The sequence below is a fragment of the Lynx rufus genome, unplaced genomic scaffold, assembly GCF_022079265.1.
Source record: "Lynx rufus isolate CCGP_SWC_20201006 ecotype Redwood Valley unplaced genomic scaffold, mLynRuf1.p SCAF_8, whole genome shotgun sequence".
In the NCBI taxonomy this organism is placed as follows: Eukaryota; Metazoa; Chordata; class Mammalia; order Carnivora; family Felidae; genus Lynx; species Lynx rufus.
Window position 1 is genome coordinate 117,371,534 of NW_025814896.1, and position 19,070 is coordinate 117,390,603.

Here is a 19,070-nt window from a genome sequence, read left to right on the forward strand (position 1 = left end):
AATTTTTAGTTCTACTATTTGTCTGTAGTTCTGAACAGTTGGATCAAGTGGCCATCTTGACCCAAGTCCTGATTGTCTTATGTCAAGTGTCTTGACTTGATTGTCTCATGTTTTAAGTCTTTGCTGTCAAGTGGCTCTGATTACTTCCCTTTTGCTACACCCAGCAAAATTGCAGCTATTCATTTAAATTCTGACTTCCTGGCAAGCTGATAAGCTTCATGAGGGCAGGGAAGGTATATATAATAATGTAGCACAGAGTAGGTGTGCAGTAAATATAGGTTGAATGAATGGATAATCACCTCAAGAACTGGTACCAAGAGGGATCCTGGTAGATCTCCTCAGGAGCTAGTGATGCCATGCCTTGGCAGCCAGTACTGTTCTCAGTTCCCAGGCCTATTGGCCTAAAATGTAGTGCAGGAAGATGGAGAAAGCTCAGCAGTAAGCTAGCCAATGTCCCCAGTGTCAATATGACAGAGCTACATCTCACCAACATGCTCAGCCCACTAGCAGACTCTACTTCAGACTGAAAGCTTCTGAAGAACACTGGGAATTGGGCCATTTCAACTACAGCTGGTTAGCTGCAAAATGGGTGGATCCTCTTCCCTTTCCTGGTACCCAACCCCTAAAGTGCAAGAAAGTGCTAAGGAGCTTCATAGGTGGGAAGTTGGTTTCTGTCCCTGAGAGGGGACCTGGTGAAGACAGAAGGGTCTTCCTGGAAATGTATACATCTTTATTTATCCTGATATTGATCAGCTCCTACCGCGTGCCCTCACTTAACCACTACTATGAATACAAGATAAGATGTCCCTGCCTTGAAGGGACTTGCCCACAGAGGGAAGAAAAGCCACCAGAGCTGTGTCCCATAATGGTCCCAATAGCCTCAATTGTAAGATTTCAGAGGAGGGGGAGGTCATTTGTGAGACAGATGATAAGAAAAGGTCCATGAAAATTAAACATTTAATTTTTTTAAATGGTGAGAAGGAAAGAACATGTAGAGGAAATGGAAAGATCAAAACGATAGAAGCAGAAAAATCCATGTCAGGTGCAAAGCTGACATGTAGACTGATGTGGAGGAGTCTATGAACTAACATTCACTGGGCCCCCATGTGTGGACTACTGGATGAAATCTACTTACCTGTTGCTCTAAGGTAATACAGACCATTTTTAATCACTTCAAAACACAAAACAGGCTTATTTAGAAATCACAATGCCCATCTAATCAGAACTTTAATCTTGCTTTAAAGTTAGGGCTTATTTCCCTCCCCTCCCCCTGCCACACTTGACCCTACTATAGATGAAAAGCCTGAAATTAGGGAAATGGTGGTCACGGTTCTCTCCCCTTCACTCAGCTTTCCTCTTCAGTCATCTGGCTAACTTGTGACCCTTTAATGCAGGGAAAGGAAAAGAGGCAAAGAAAGCAAAAAGCTCTTACTTGACCAGAACTGTTGTGGTAATCTGGCGTTGGTATTCTCTGGATAGGACAAATATTTAAGTCTTATTAGTTTTCACAGGGGGCACTTTTGTGGTTTCTTTGGAGATCTACATTTCTCCTCACCCCCTCCACTATTGCTAGGAATCTTTCACCTTGACTGGCGCATATGTATCTCCATTCCAGGAGGTCACTTACTCTTTTCTCTGCCCTTGGGCATCTCAAGATGCCTGCAGCTTCTTTCTTCTGAGTTCTATTTACCTCTTCAAGAAGCCCTCTTGGACAAGATCTAAAATGACCCACGTGGGCCGCTTTTTACACAGCTCACTCTAGTCTATGTGTAATGCTCATGCATGTGTCCACCGCCAAACTCTGAGAGTGCAAGCCATCCAATGGTTCCACCTTGCCTTTGTCCTGCCATCAGAGCAGCTACCCAACCCCTGGTTCATACTTTAGATTTTCCAGGTAGGAGTTAGACAGCATTCTACTGAGCTCCCCAAACTGTAAATGCTCAAGGTGGCATCATTAAAACTTCTCTCTTGGGATGAAGAGAGAAACTTCTTTGCAGAAGTGTAAAGTGATGTGGAACTCATGATATACAAAAAGCACATTATAAAAAACTCTCTCCTGGTATTCAACCACCAACTTTTTAAAAAATCCAAGTATGTATGAGAGATTAAGAATTGTGTAACCTGTTTTCATCCACCCCTCTTGAAAGTCCTACATCATTGTGTTCTCAGACTTCCCTTTGAAGTGTAGTATCTATTGCCTCAGTGCTTCAGCCAAAATTCCTTTTTAACATTTACTACACTATTTGTTATCTCATTAAATTGTCACTGTAATCCTAAACCTATTCCATCTTAATGGAATACAGAACTGCACTTCAAAAGAACCAAAGTGACAACAACAGTTTTTGAATCCAGATCTCTCTAACTCAAGCTTTTAGACCATTCTAGGGTGGAGGATACATGTGAATCAGCATAAGTACTCAATAAATATTCATTGAATGCCTAAAAAGCTGATTTTCTTAGATTATAAAGAAACATGAATGCCTTGATATTAGTTGATAAGGAGAAACCACTGAAAAATCAGTCACAGATGGTAGTGGTAAACAGGAAGATGTGATAGAGACATACAAAAGAAGTTAGAAGGGAGAAAGTAGAGAGGGAGAGGCACTTTAGGAGGCCATAGAAAGAGCTGAAAGAGCAAGCTATAAAGGACATTGTGAGTGCTACTTTGTTAAAGTAATGAAGATAAAAGCTAGGTTGAGAGAATTTAAAGAAAGCATGGGCAACAAGGAAATAAAAGCAGTTACATGCCAGTTATCCAAGATCTTAACATCTGAATGGGGGTAAAGAAATAGGTTGCACATCAGCGGAGCTAGCTGGATCAGGGATATTTTTCTGGGATGGGTGAACGCTGATCTTTTCTGTAGACAGAAAATCCAAAAGGTACAAAGAGTCTTAAGGTGCTAGAAGCGGTTATTGAGAGAGCAAGGACTGGGGGGGGGGGGGGGGGGGATATGGGAGATTAACATAGAAGAAAATGAAAGATACAGCTTCCTCTAAGACAGGAAAAGAAGAGAGAAGGTAGATAAATAAACACCTATGCTGAGAAGTAGAAGCAGAAGTAGAAGTAGAAGGAGGAGAGGGAGGAGGAGGAGGAGGAAGAGGAAGGGAGGATAGAAGGGAAGGGAGGGAGGGAGGCAGAGAGGCTGAAGTAGATTGCACCTAATAGAGTAAATCTTTATCAGTAAAGTAAGAATCAAAATAATGGATCAGGAGTTGTGGACCAAAAGGTAACAGCATCAGTGTTTGAGGAAGAGTTTGAAACACCCATTGTGCTATGTGTGTTCAGAAGTCAACTGTGGAAATCAGTGGATGAGTAAGTAACAACAACCATCCAGAGCACTGAGGTTCAACAGTCTGATTTCACAGCAGTCCAAATCATCAAATATTCTGTGGCCAAGGAGCAAAAGGAGAGAAAGGATGTAGCAAGCAATATTCCAAGCAGGGCACGGGGCATGGGCTAAAGACCGAGAGGGCTTAGTTAGTAGGATTAAAATTTCTAGTCGTGGCATCTAGATTGCACAAGGAAGCCACGTGAGATCAGAAAAAAACAATTGACAGATTTGTTCAATTATCCTGGGAGTACTCATTGGAGACAAGTATTTGCTATACCAGATTTGGGAAATGGGAAAGGTATAAGTGAAGAGGTTATGGTTATAGACCAAGCTTGCCTGACTCAGGCTCTCAGAAGTAGAACAGCCCCTGGGCACCCCAGTGCCAGGTGTGGCCTTGTTAGTTAAGAGGCCGTGTGCAACAAAGTGGGAAGTTCATGGTATATGACCTCTTTGATCAAATTATAAGCAAACCATGATCTTGGGGACTGGGAGACAAAGGAATGGTGATTTATAGAAGAGAATGTCTTCAAACAATGAGAATCAAAGAAAAGGGGAACATAGCAGATGAAAACTACAGTTGCCAAAGGACATATTTTACCTTTCATTCCACAACAGCCATTTTTTTTTTAATTACGGGATCTAAACAGGAATATTTGGGGCAATTATATGCTATAGTTGTCCTAAGTTTTAAATGTTGTTTACAGATTGTTTCTATCAAACAAAAATATCAGAGACCTTGTTTATAGCATGTACTGATTCTGGGCATGACTGCACTTAAACTCTTTTAGAAATATTCACTATAGTCCCTTTTCATATATCTAGGGAACAGTGCCATAGGAAACTTTACTAAAGACACAATGAAAATATATGATTGTAGCTTCCTTTTGTCAAAGTAGACATCCTAATTCTGAAAGATAACCATCGTAAAGTATCTCGATGAGTAGACTTTTGTCCTGCCTTTGCCTACAGTGGCCATAAGTATCAAGTCATAGAGTCTCTGGTTAGCTAACACATGGCATGGTATCTTTCAGATAAGAGTCTCAATGAGGAAGAAAAATCTATGATACTAAGGCATTGAAGAAATTGAGTCATAAAATCACTTCTCCAAGGTCACAAAGTGAATCGGGGCCACAGACAAGAATCTTCAGAACCGCTTTAAGAAGTTCACTTCATATCCCATTGATTCTTAATATCACCTCAGATGCAGAATCTTGTGAAACTTAGGATCAACCTGAACAAAATTCCAAAATTTTGTCCCTAATTGCCCCTGCCCAGCTCCTTGAATCTTAATGAAAGCCATTTGGAGAGACAATGAATAAGATCAGACAGTCACCAGCTTTCTTCACTGGGCATACCTTGGCTGAGTCTCCAGCAACATGCTTGAGGCTTCAGGTGAGAGTTCTAGGAAGGGGACCTAAGGATTCCTTTTAATATTAACACCTGTTCTTCTGGCTCTGCTCTCCCTTACAGCTCCGAATGTCCTGGCTCATCCGTGGAGTCTTGCAGGGAAACGTCTCCTTGGTCCTGGTGGAGAACAAAACTGGGAAGGAACAAAGTAGAATGGTCTGGCATGTTGCCACTAATGAAGGCTTGAGCCTGTGGCAGTGGACAGTGCTGCCTCTTCTCGATGTGGCTGACAGGTGAGCCTCCACCCATTTCTGTCACTCTCTTTTCTTCTATCAGCCAAGATGCAGAACAGGGTCATGTCTTCCCTCCCCCCACCCCCACTACCCAAGACATGCATCCAGATGAACACATACATGTGCATACACACAAATATGAACACACACACACACACACACACACACACCACTTTCTGCAGACTTGTAGGGAGCACTGAGTTTCTCTGTAGGATTTCTAGGCTAATGAGCACTTATCTCTTGTATCACTAGCCTGGCCTGATTCACTGCCTCCAGTATCTGTAGTAGAAATAAAATTCATACTCATGAGTTGAACAACTCATATTACTGCCAAATAATAATCAGGTTTTATATGTATATTTTCTCCTAATTAATGCACTTTGCCTTACTTTCCCATTTGACATTTTATTTATCCCTTATTAACAACAAAATCTGTGACATAGGTAGTACAGACCTCATCACGTTCCCCACCCTGCCCTTTCACAAGATTCTCATCAAGAACCAAAGAGTTATCGGCACCAGCAAGTTGGCATCAGAGTGAGGACTGGTGCTCAGGTCAGTCCAAGTCCAGGACTTTGTGGAGTCAGGTCCCTGAAGCAAGTAGATGAAGGAGAAGGTAAATTCTTCACCAAACAGAGGAGTGATTCTACCAGAGGCCCTGACTCCTATTTAAATTCGATCACTAGTGGCTTTGTGACCTTGAACCTCTCTGAGTCTCAGTTGCCTCATCTTTAAGCTGAGAGGGTTGGACTAGAAGATCATTGACTTTGCATGGCTCTGCAATGGAGAAGTAACCACTGAGATCAACTGCCACTTGTCTCCCCGGGATGGCACCAGTCTGCCACCTGCAGCCAGCCTGGCGCAAGCAGTGCCCAGCCTAGCACAGCAGCTCACATGACTCCTTGATGAATCATACTGAACCCTTGATGGCTGGTGTGCTAATCTGTCCCAGAACAAAATAGGCAGAGGGCAGAGGGTGGGAGTTATCTCTAGAAGGGGGGGCAGATAAGTGGATCTGGAGGGGGAAAGCCAACTTTAACAGGCTAAATATCAAACCCAGCAACCCTAGCTCCTCTGCATTAGACTCTTAAAACCCATCCAAATTACCATCCTGATGAATTCGCCTCTGAAAAATGAGGACAAAGAGCTTAAGGCAAGGTGAAGGTGATGCCAGTTGGCATGCAGCTTTGTAAGGATAAAGTTGGGTCTCAAATTCTTCACTCAAACTTCGCAGAGTCTGCTATTTCCAAGAGCTCATAACTTCAGCTGTGCTGTCATAGGAAGAAGTGATTGTCCTCACTCTGAGCACTAGTTTCCCACTCCTTCAGATGTGTGTGGGTTAAAGATCAAAGCCCTTGGACATCCTGAGGCACAGTGCTACCCCTAGGACAAATGGATTTAATTAAAGTGGAGGAAGGGGCAGTGTGGGCACTCCCTACCACAGACTGGTCTTTTGTCCTCCGGGATTGTGAGAGTTGTATGCAGGGGATGGAGAACAGGAAGGTGATGGCAGAGCCCTTCCTCCTGGGAGATGCTAAATTAATTCAGATGAATCAAAGGGGTTTTTTTCTCTTCAATCCAGCAAGTCCTCTCTCTTTCATAACCACTCCAGGGGATTTAAAGCAAGTAAGATGTTGACTCTGTTCACTCCCATCCGTGAGAGTTTTGTTTGAAGGAGACTTTGTTCTCAGCCTCCCTCCTCCCTGTTAAAAGCTGTTTACCAGACTGACATTTCCAATATTGGTACTGAGATCAAACTGTCCAGTGGGGATTCAGACAAAGGCCAGCTTGGTTTGTTGATGCCTTGTGACCTAATAAGTGTGCAATTACAGAACACACAAGTGACTCCATTCACCAGGAGCCTGCACACCACTGACATGCTCTGATGTAGGAAGCTACTCCCCCCACCCAGAGCTAAAGATGATATAGAAGGCATCAAGACCCAGAGGTAAATGGAACTGCAGGAGAAGGAGGCATGGCAGTTTTCAGTTGCTAAAATCGCTTACCAGTAGAGGTGACTGGCCCATAAAACTAAAAAAGCACTGTGGATAAAAGACCATAGGCTTTAGGATCAGATAGTCCCAAGTTTAAAACTGTCTCCGACACTCACTAGTTGTGTGACCCCAACCAATCACTGAACCTCTCTGGGCCTTGGTGGCCACATCTGTAAAGTATCACCACAGTACAACTTCACGGCGTTGTTATGAGACTAAATAAAATGACTGTCAAAAGCATCTATATATAGTAAGTATCAATGAATTTTATTTCCCACATCCTCCACCCTCATCCCTCAGTTATGTAGCCTCAGATAACTTATTGGGAAAAAAGTAGCACAAGTCACAACCACTGATCTTCCAAGTCAAGTCATGTTGTATAAAACAGAGATAATAAAGTTTACTCTGAGGCTTAGAGAGTAAAGTTCTTGGTAAGCTTCCTGGCCCACAGTAAGTGCTCAGTCAGTGATAACTACTAATAATAACTACAATATAATAATAACAATAATAATAATAATCTCCCCACCTGATGCCTCAGAAGAGGCTGGGATGGACCATTTAGCAATAATAACTAGTCATGCAACCCCAAGATGATAGAGCTGAGTGTTTTTCTGAATTTTCTGTCATCAGTGTTGTGTAGACTCCTTCTAAGGGGAAGGAGCAAGAAACATGTTCTTCCTTTTCCTCCTAGAGAGAGTGAGCTATAGCTGCCAGATTGCCAGAAAATGAAAATGGGAGGAGGGAGAAGTAGAGGAAGGAAATATATAAGGGAAAGAGAAGGAAAATGGATAAAAGACAAAGAAGAACTCTCCTCTCCCCCCACCTTTAGGTAGTCATTAGCTCCTGTACCACCTGCTTCCTTAGGCAAGTTCTGACTTCAGCTATTCAGCACTCACATCGTGGACAGCTCCTCAATCAAGGACCTTGAAAGGAGCAGGAACTTTATTCCCAATGTTGGCCCAAATCTCTTCCAATCCTAGGGTCTCCAACATTACATTACATTGCATGCATTACAGAGTTTTTTGAAGCAGCTTTATTAGGGTTTACAGGTTAGCTCTAAAGAGCTCCCATCTTTTAGATACTTCTTTCAGTTCAGATTTACTTTGCTAGATTCTTACAGGTTTTTGTACCTTCCATTCTCTTCACATGACATGTTCTTCCTCTACCTTCCTTTTCCCTGCCACTCTTCCTTCACTTTTTAAAGACCTCTAGACTATAGTACACCTACAATATATTCTCATGGCTCCTGAAATATCTCTATAATTTGTCACTCTTTACTATCTATTTTTTTAATACCTGAATATACACATTAACAAGGTAGAGCTCAGATCTGTCTTATATATCACTGTTCCTTGAACATCTAGAACCATTCCTAACACACACATCATATGTCCAACAAATATGTGTTTACAGAATGATGTGTTGAGAGAAATTTCATACATTTCCAAATTCCAGCTTAATTAACTGAGAATTTCACTTACTGGAATCCATCTAACATTCTTCTTGTGTTCAATCTAACAAAACAGATAAAATCACATTACAATAAATACTGCTGCAAAGTGTTCTGTATACCAAAGCAACACCTGTGTCCCATCAGATGAAATCAACCAGCATTTATTACTCTTATGGCAAGGAATTTTCTTTAGAGACTTGGCTGGTACCTGGACTTCCTTTATCTCTGGTCACTGCTCTGTCAGAATCACTTTATAAGAAAGACTTTGATCCTAATTGTGTGCCCTAATCCTTTTGAGTAGAGAGATCTAGAGCTGAGCACTTGAGAGCAAAGAGCTACATTCACATTGCTGCCACCACATAGTAGTCTTTCTGTGAAAGCTCAGAGAATATGCCATCGGTATATAAAGGCTTATAATGGGGAGACACTGATCCATGGAATGGTATTTCTTCTGTCCATTTACAAACAGGCAAAGGAATAGGAATAACGCCATAGTCTGTCATCATTATGAAGTGATATTAACCATTAATCCATATTATAAAGAGTAACGAGAAAAATCTCCATGAGTAGTGCCCATGATGTTTTGAGCAATAGCAACACCCCTGGAATACAGATATGTTCTTTCAAGGTAATTTTGAAGGGCAGCACCAATTCAAATATTGGCTCAATGTGTGCTTAAAAGTTATCTCATTACTTTACAGCCACCTCATATAACTAGTTTTCTTTATTCTCTCCCCCATTCAATTGCCATTCTTTCTGTTGGAATTAATTCTATCTTTACTCAAATGGACGAAAGGCAAGTTCTCTTCCCTCAATCTGTCAGTCTTTTATAAGGACATACACCTAGTTTTCCTCTTTATAATAATATATCCTAGTAAATTAAGCACAATGTTCCCACACCATCTTAAGCTCTGACACGCTCGCAGAGCAGAAGCAGGTGCTAAGTTTGACTCATTACAAGATAGATTTCAAAACACTATGGATCAAAGCTTGTCCCACAAATCACTGCCATCATACAGCCAAATAGAAAGTACATAACCTAATGTTCATGTGGAGGCTCTATTCCCCAGCATTATCATTATAAAGGCTTTTAGCCATATCCTATATACATAGTCTAACAAGAAAAAATGTTCCCTCTGGAGATATTTAGATTTCTGTTCCTTTTGTATCCTTTGTCCTAAAAGACAAGTAGTGTGTTTGACAAATGCATCTTTCAAATGGAATCAGTTAAACTGAGAGTTATGTCTTTACGTACTTAGGCCAAATTCCACAGAGCCAAGATTTTTCTCATATCCCATTCTTTTTTCTCATCCACAGAATCTCCACTTTACATAGGGTGCTATCAGTAACAATACTTCCCCTTTGTGTAGTATCTTTTGGTGGTGAGAAAGGCATTAGAGGGGCATTTTCATCATTTATTACCTGAGTAGAGAGGCAATTAACTTCCAGGGAGAGGAAATCCAGAAATTTCCAATGAACCTCAGTTTGCAGGTCTAAACACACTCCTAAAAAGTTGTGTTTAATTCAGATTTTTTTAAATCTGAACCAATCTGTAAATTGAACCAAAGCTTCCTCATAGAGCCATGAGAAGAGTTAGAAATGATAATGACTGGAGCCAGCATTTGTTAATGCCAGTCACTGTAACAAGTAGTTAACATGCATTATCTCATTCCATCCTTAAAACATCCCTTGGGATAGATACCAAAATTAATCCCCCTTTTTATAAGAGGAATATGAGGTCTAAAGAGGTTAAATAATTTTCTCTTAGCCCTTAGGCTGGTCTACTTCTATGTACATGCCTGAGGAAATGAAGACACAGTGCTTGGCATGTAATAGAAAACTTGATAAGTGATAGCCATTGTTATTAACAAAACATTTTGGTTTGGGATTTTTTAGGCCACACCCCTTATTCATTCTGATTTAGTTTATTGTCTTCCCTTTTCACCATCTACCACTGAAACCCATCGTCTTAATTCTGCAGCCCAGCTCCTGCTAAAGACCATTTCCCACCCAGCCCTTACCTGCCTGCCTTCTCTCATCTCCAGCCCAGGCAGCATCACCAGCACAGGGAGATTCTCTTCTTTTTCTTCTGGAACACAATGGCCCCTTCCCCATGTGGTTTTTCAAGTCACTGCTCTAGCATGCCTTTGACTATTTCCACTTTAGAGCTAGAGCATAAGTCCTAATAGGCATTTTGCATTTGCAAATGTAGTAATGTACCATGTCTAACAAAAGCATAAAAATAAAATACATTTAGTTATACATTTAACAAACCACCCTCTAGTAGAGAATACAGTTCACTTCCATAAGGACTGACACAGAAAGTCGAGGTCATATAATGCCTACATGGTCCCCAGGAGAAGCCAGTGAAAGGTCAGGCCCTGCCTGGGTTTTTCACCTTATGCCTGCCTTCCCTTCTGTGAAAGTTTCCATTTATAGCTGCTTTGCCTCCACCAGTCCTTCCCCAGAAAGGAGAGATGCCTCTGAAAGAAGAAGATGTCACCCCTGCAAACCCAACACACCAGTGTCTGCTACTCCTCTGCTGGACAGGCTACATTTCATGGTCACAACAGCTCCTGGACCACCCTACACTCTGCCCCCTGTCCCTTGCCCATAGCAGCCTTGCACCTGCCTCCCAGAGTGCTCTACCCCCTCACAACTCGAGGCGCCCACTCTGTCCCACACTTCTGGGTGGCTGGGGGAGAGGTCATCCCCATTTTCAGGTGAGAATACAGAGGCACAGAGGGGTTAAATCAAGGTCCTACAGGTAGTTAAACATAGAGGCTCTTTCTTAGAGCTCCTTCTATCTCCTTTCAGTCCACCAGAGAACACCTGTGGATGCTCCAGTGTAAAATGGTACTAACCTCCAAAATCATCCAGATATTATGTATTTATCCAGCCAACACTTACTGCCCTACTTGGTGCCAAGTGACAAACTTACCTGGACAAGTAATGTATTTCAGCCCTCTAGGAATGTCATCTATAGGGGGAGCCTGGTAGGAAAACAGACCTTTGTATCACAGGACAGTAAGAGCCAGAGAAGAGGGAAGTACAGACAGAGAGAACAGCATGAGGCTCAATAAGCCACAGCTGTTGGAGCTCCTCACTTCCAAACAGGCTCCTCTCTGGTAGCCAGTTTGGGGTTCTCCCTCTGCCAGATATGTCCATGCCAACAGAAGAGCATTGACTGTCACCTTGGGTAGCCTGCATTTGTTCATTCACTCACTACCAACAGATGCACATCAGGCACTCACTCGGGAGTGGCTCCGTAGGCTTCAAAGTCAGAGGTGAGGGCAGAGGGAAGGGGAAGATCTCAAGGGTCTGCTTTCTCAGGTGGTGCCTACCTGTCCTGAGTGAGTCTGACTGCCCTGAGTCCATGTACACAGGCAAAAAAACCAGCACTTCTAGGGCCCTTAAAATAGTGGGTAAAGAAAAAAAAAGGTGTTTTCTGCCCCTAACCAGCTGTGGCAGTGCAAGTGTCCCTTCCTGAAGCTACAGGGGCTGGGGATCTCAGCATGCTTATTCACATCAGCCTGAGTCAGTTTTCTGCACTAGGAGAAAATGGTAGGCTCCAGGGTAAATTTAGGTGAAGCAGGGTGCATAGCACTGAGTAAACCCAGCAAGCTCAGAGCTCTTCATGGAAAACTTGACTTTGCTCTCCTTACCTTCCCCAGAGAGATGAGGAAGCTAGCATCCCAGAGCACTAGACCACACTCCTTGAATCCACTTTGCCTTACTCAGGCATGTCCCTAGTCCTCGAGTGGTATAGAGTGTGAACTAAGTGATGATTGTAGCTGTGAAGGAAGGGTACTTCTGAGTCCTGCAGCCAGACAAGGGCTAACTTTACCCATAATCCTACTCAAAGAAGTGAGTTAGTCATCAACCCAACCATGTCAGATACATGGAGAACACCTAAGCAAATAGGTTTGTGCTACACGATATGTTAGTTGGGTAACACTACTCAAAGTAACATTAAACTTCCAATCCTCAAGGATGTACAAAAGAAATTTATTTCTTGCTCATGTGAAATCCAAAATTAGTGTGCTAGTTGAATAGTGACTTTCCATCTTGTCCTTCAGGGGCCCAGCCTCCTTCTCCCTGTGGCTCAATCCTTTTCTTCAGTTTTGGAATCCTTTGCATTAAGACAGCCAATGGAGAAAGGGCATGGGAGGGGTTCTCATATAAGAAGATTTTTGTGAGTCATTACTTCATCTCATTTTCCATTGGCTAGAACTCAGTCACAAGATCATACTTAACTGCAAGGGATGCTGAGAAATGTAGTCTAGCTGTGCCCAGAAGAAGGGAAAATGAATTTGATGGGGCGGGGGGCGGAAATGATGTATCATGGAATAAGCCAAGGAATACAGCCTTTATCTCTGGGCATCTATCAGAGTGTCACTTGAGAATACCAATTCCTTATTTAGCTACTCTGACCATTGATTAGTCTTCTCCTAGAACCTTCATAATTCAAGGCTGAAATCAATTCCAGGATCTATTCTAAAGCATGAATGTTTCATTCCCAAAATTTTATGATGTAGCAAAACCTTACTTTTTGGCAGAAATCACCCCAGAATTTCTTTTACTGAATTTCTCCTTTCTTAAAGCAATTTTGATATTTGACCACACTTGGAAGTCATTGACACAAAATGTCAGATTCAGATGTCTTGTGGGCAAGACAGGGAATTGAGTGACTAGGGAAATGTCATTGTCACATCATCAGCAAACATATTTTAAGCCCCCATCAAGCACAGAGGATGGAAAGGGGTATATGACCCAGCCTCTTGCCAGTCACAAGGCCTGCATGCTAGGGGATTGGGGGAGACACAGAGCATATGCAATGAGAGGGAAACAGCAACACATGAAGTATTGTGCAGAGGCTGACAGCATGGTCTGTGTTCAGATGGCATGGTGACCTCCATGTCAGGGAGGATGAAATGGAGAACACGAATTATTATAAGGTGGTGGACCCTGTGGAAAATTTAGATCTTCCTGAAGTGGGAAAGGAATAAGAACATTCCAAAGAAGTTCATCAGGGTGAGTGGAGGCTTATAGGCAAGAATGTTTTATGTGGGTTCAAGAGTAGCCAACTAGGTCATATCAGAGAATCCTGAGCAATCTCCTTGGGAGAAGGTGAGCAAGGATATTAGGCCACATATTTTGGACTCTGCACTGTGGGTAATAGCCATTGAGCACAGAGATGGGAAACCAGAACAAGGAGACTATTGAAGGCTCTGTGAGGGACCAAATGTGAAATGCTTTGAGCCTGGAAGTGGGACTTAGAAAGGGGGAAGATGGGCTGGGGGAGAAGAGGCTGCCACCTTCCACATGGCACCATTGGCCCAGGACAGCCTTGGGCTGGCCCTCTGAGAATAGTGGAAGAAATGTGGCTGGTGGCTCAGCAATGCAATGTGCAGCCAGGCATAGATATATACAAATCAAACATTCATAACTCTGAAAGGATCTGGTCCTGTTTCTTTCTCAGGAAATATCCCAGATCACTGGAGCAAAGAGTAGATTAGCAATTCTGAGCTTTAAATCCTATTTCTAACACTGATTTACTGTGACGTTTGGGACAAGTTGTTGCTTTTGATTGCTAAGTTTCTACAATCAAGAGTGCAAAACAGTGAGACGGATCCTGCCTGTGAGCCTGGTTTTAAGAAGTAGTCGCTCAAAATGGCAATAAGTGAACCCCTTTAGAATAGCAGGATGTTTGGATCAGCTCAAGATTTTCTTGGTAATAGCCACAGCTCAATTTACAAGTCAACAGATGCACATATTTTTCATAACTCTTAGTGCCTCTGAAAATGTAAACCTATGTTCTCGGCCCTTCTCTTCCCAAGCACAAAGTTTGGAATTTAGAGGATAACTGGGCTGCTGATATTTGAAACAAAGCAGAATCCAGTTCTATACATGCTTTTCTCTAGGACCTCACTGGCGTTCACCACTTCCGCTCTCACTTCTGTGCAGGTGACACATCATCTTTATCTCACCTGAGTCCCATACCTGGGTTTCTAGCTGCCTGATTGGCATCCTGCCCACACCTTCAATATGCCTCCTCCTGTGTGATTCTTCTGTCCAAAACCCTACCATTATCCTAGGCATTCAGTTCTTCAAAGTCTTTCCTAACTTCTCTCTCACTACCCAGGTTCAGTGTTTCCCCAGGTTGTACATTCTAGCTCTATAGGGGCAGAACTTAAAAGGTGTTTAGAAATACCCTAGTCACTGAATAATATGAATCACAAGTCATATGAATTCCTCAAGGTCAAGGTTGATGTCTTTCTTGTGCATCTCTATATTCCCAGCTGCAGACAGCATGCCTGAACTCATAGTAGGTGCTCAAATAATCTTTGCTCAAAGCCAGAGGGGGAGATATGGAATTTATAACACTACCTGAGGAAGCACAGATTTCTAAAAATATATATAAAACAGGAACAATGAATCAGAATCTCCCATGTTAAAGAAAAGCTTCCACTGTGAAAATACCCACATTACATAGGTATTTTTTTAAAAATCCGAGATGGTGCCAGGGTGCCTGGGTGGTTTAGTTGGTTAAATGTGACTCGATGTTGGCTCAGGTCATGACCTCATAGTTTGTGGGATCGAGCCTCATATCAGGCTCTGCACTGACAGCTCAGAGCCTGCTTAGGATTGATATTCTCTCTCTCTCTCTCTCTCTCTCAAAATAAGTAAATAAACTTTTAAAAATATAAATAAAATAAAAAAAAAAGATCGTGCCTAACAAATTTCAGTGACTTGCCCAGAGTCCTACCAACTATGTAGCCCAGAATTCACTCCACTCTACCTTTTGAAACTCAGCCCTCACCAAGCAGAGAAAGCTGGTAATTCAGGCTCATAAAGATATTTGTCAGGATGGAAGGAAACCAGCAACCACCCTTTTCCTCTGTCTTCCCACCATGGAGGGCACCTCCATCTCTGGCACTACCTCAGCTCTCAAACCATAAGCTGACACAGCAGCAAAGAGAAGAGGAAGAGGTCAGTGTTAGAAATGTCTCTGAAAGGTGGAATGGACTTCTCAGTCTCTTGAAAAGAATGACTGCAGATTCCTTCTAGCTCTGGACAGCCCTCCAGGCGCCCAGTTGCTCCTACGGCCCAGGAAGAGCTTAATATACATGACCCACAATGAGAAAATGAAAGAGCAATATGGGAACTTGCCAGAGAAGGGCTTCTCCCCGCCCTGAAGTCTGGTGGAACACCCATGTGGCAGGCGACCTTTCAGATTGGTGGCGAGCCAGGGCAAATGTGGGAACCAGAACCATTAGTCACAGACAGCCAGTGCCTGGAAGCCTGGGACTGAGATTGTTGAAGAGTGTGAGTGATTCTCCGTGCTTGCTCAGCCTGGCTGAAAACTCATTTTCTCCCCTATTCTACTGCAAAGGGCTCCCTCACAGAAGCCAATTCATTGTGAAAGATCTCTATGGCCCTTGGCAACCTTGGAATCACTCTGTATGGACTTTTCCTCACTGCTCTTGGTGTCATTATGCCCAGGGAGAAACCAAATCAGAAGATGGTAAATTACTTCTGAGAGTCGGGGCTGAGCAGGAAGAGAGGGTGCTCCCAACTACTGAGTCTGGCCTTTAACGTCCAGGCCCACTTTACTGTGTGAGAGCCAAAGGCTTCTAGAGTCAGGCAGGCAACACGTGTCCAGCCCTAGCCATGTTGATCCCAGACAGGCTGGTCCCAGGATCCCAAAGCTGGCCATTGGCCCCTCCTTTTCAACTGGTAACTGAAGTCAATTATGCAGATAATAGGATGGATGCGGCAGGGCTTTTTCATCACATACATTATTCTAATAGAAATGCATACCGCGACCCAAGCTTTGTGACAGTCCATTTTAGAAGACTTTTGCCGAACAAATCAAGTGCGCAGTGAGAAATCGGAGAAAGCATTTTTCCTCAGCAGTATCTGCCCTCTCTCTCCTAAGCAGCCAGAGCCCAGACAAGTCCCAGCTGCAAAAGGGGATGCAGAACGCTCCCCCTCTTCTGAGCCCACTAAATGGTCCAGAGGAATCTGAGACGCGGTGCCCATCCGTTAAATAAATGCTTTTTACCCAAGCCAGCCATTCTTTCTTGCTCTCTCTCTAAAGCATTGCTATTCCCTCAGTCCACATTCAGACACACACCTTTTTGTCAGCTACTTAAAATCATTAAGTGAACTTAATTAGGTTTGTCAATCCCTAAGGCTGGCAGAGTGGCAAATAAGGCACTATATTCACTGTCCATTAGCAGTCTGTTGTCTGAACGAGACTGCGTGTTTTCTGAGCTGTGCACGAGCAGCTTTAGCATTTTCTATGCAAAGATCTGCCCAGTGAGTCTGGGAGATACCGAATTTCAAGGCCGTCCCCTCTAAACCTTGCCCACTGCCCCAGTAGCCGCCTCCCAGGATCCCCTGAGGCCAATTTTCAACAGGCCTCTCTGTAAAGCTGAGCGTGACAGAGTCAAGGGGTGCGTTCTCTAGGCAAAGACAGGCTCCAACCAAGATCTCTAGCCAAGTCTGTTGTATCAACAAGCTCCAAACCCCACCAGCTGAGGAAAAAAAGAAAAAAACAACAATAACCCATGCAATCAAAAATGTCACTTTGGAGAAATTGAAAGAACTGAGCAGGTGTGAACTATTGAGTGGCAGGGAGAGAAATCCATGCTAAGGCTATAAAGACCTCAGCTGCCATGTTTTTAAACAGCACAGATCAGTGAGGGAGTTTGAGGATCCCCAAAGAGCTGGCTCTTCCCTTCTCCTTGACTGGGCTGCCCATGAAGAGGGAGAGCTAAGCTCTACCCGCCATGGGGGCTCAGCTTTCTTTCTCCATACAGAGCTAAGGCTTTGGGATAAGGGCAGTGGAATACCTATATGTTTGTTGGAACCACTTGGCCCCATAATCCTGGCAGTAACGTGGCATGGACCTTGCCTTCCCTTAGACCCAGAGTAGTCCACCTGGTACATGCTAGAACTTTCCCCCAATTCTAGAGCAGTCCAATTGGTACATGCTAGAACTTCCTGTCAGTCTCAGAGCAGTCCACCTGGTACATGCTAGAACTTTCCCTCATTCCCAAAGTAGTCCATCTGGTATATGCTAGAACTCAAGACCTGAGGCCACAGCTGACCCTGGAGAGTGACTTGGTATCTGTACAGGAGACCAAAACAGGAAAGACTGGTTGCACCAGAAAGACTGAGAGCCTTGAGAAGGCCTCACCCATCTTCAGCAGGGAGCGGGGAGCAGAGCCAGGAGCAATCTCTTCTTCACATGAAGTTCAGCTAAAGACACACAACCAGGTACCATCCAAACAGAAAATCCTGGATCTGGGTGGTCCCGATGGCCATCTGGCCTCTTGGCTAGTGCCTCCCACAGAAAAGAAACTCCCAGATTGGTTTTGCTGCCCCCTCTCTGCCCCAACACCTACCTTCCCCTGACCCCATTCACAAACTTCCTCTGCTTCACCCCTGCCCTCCCCACACCCCAGCATGAGCCACCTTTGTCCCCCCTGTCCCTTCCTGCAGCCTCAGGAGTCTGGAGCATTTGGGGAGCAAGGGTTGGCAGTGTGGCCTTTCGAGTGGACAGAGGCAGCATTGCATGTTTACATCTGATCCGACATCTGATTGAGTCTTCCCTGATTGTTAGGAGTGTTCCTGACTCAAAATATGTGCAATTCCCTGTGTCAATCAAACTCTTTTAAACAGCAGCTGCCACTGCCGTTGCCTTGCAGCGCACTTTAGAGACTCTTCTATTTAGAAACCATTCCAGCTCCAGCGTGCATCATGCCTTCCATGCTAAGAGGCCCAGTGGCTGGTTGAGAAGCTTGCAGTCCTAATCTCTCAGTAATGATGAAGGACGGCAGAGAGAGGGGTGGGAGAGTGGGGGGGGGGCATGCAGCCTCCCTGGAAGGGCCCAGTTAGGGCAAAACAGGGATTTTTGTCCCTCTCCCCCACACTCAGTGGGTGCACACATGTAATTTACTTGCTCAGGCACCCACGGCCTCCTGGAAGCTACCCCCATGGTGCTCAGCACCTGGCCTGGCTCCTCAGCCTGTGGATGACAGATTCGGAGATGGTGACCCAGAGAGGAGAATCAGAAATGTGGGCTGTGGGGCCCTTACCCACTGCTCTTCCACCTGGGAATGTGAATCCTTCCAGTCACCATCCCCACATGGCTCTATGCACCTGTTCTCTTGCTGCCTGCAAGCAGCGTCTCTCTAACCCTGGCAACTGCTGTAAACAGAACAAGATGACAGTGTTAAGGCCCCTGTTGGCCACTTGAGAATCCCAGGCCTGGCTGTGTCCCATGCTACACAGGCTTGAGCTGGAAGCTCACCTGCAGACCATGTCCCCCGGGGAAATCTGAGACAACTGTGATCTTGCCAAGGCTTGTGGAGAAGCCTGATGTGGGTGTGTGATACACACGTGCCTCTCACTGTCTTTGTGTCCTTCCACACCACTCACACGTGAGCCATGGGGGCTCTGCCCTGCTCTGACACATCCCTCACTCCACTTCCTCCACTGCAGATGCCCTCCCTCACCATCCCCATCCACATTTCCAAGTCCTCGCCTTCTTTCAAAACCAACTTAAATGCTACCTTCTCTGTGAGGAAACCTCGATGGGTTTCCTCTTAATACTTACAGCCCACTCTGTGTTGGTTAC

General features: G+C 44.1%; 1 protein-coding gene across 1 annotated transcript in view; it reads left to right on the plus strand.

Annotated features, from left to right (window-relative positions):
* Positions 1-19,070, plus strand: part of ALK (ALK receptor tyrosine kinase) — a 674,721-nt gene that overhangs the window by 573,820 nt on the left and 81,831 nt on the right. Inside the window, exon 9 of the mRNA XM_047068721.1 lies at positions 4,803-4,972. Coding sequence (XP_046924677.1) covers positions 4,803-4,972 — 170 coding nt within the window. The remainder of the gene's footprint in view (positions 1-4,802; positions 4,973-19,070) is intronic.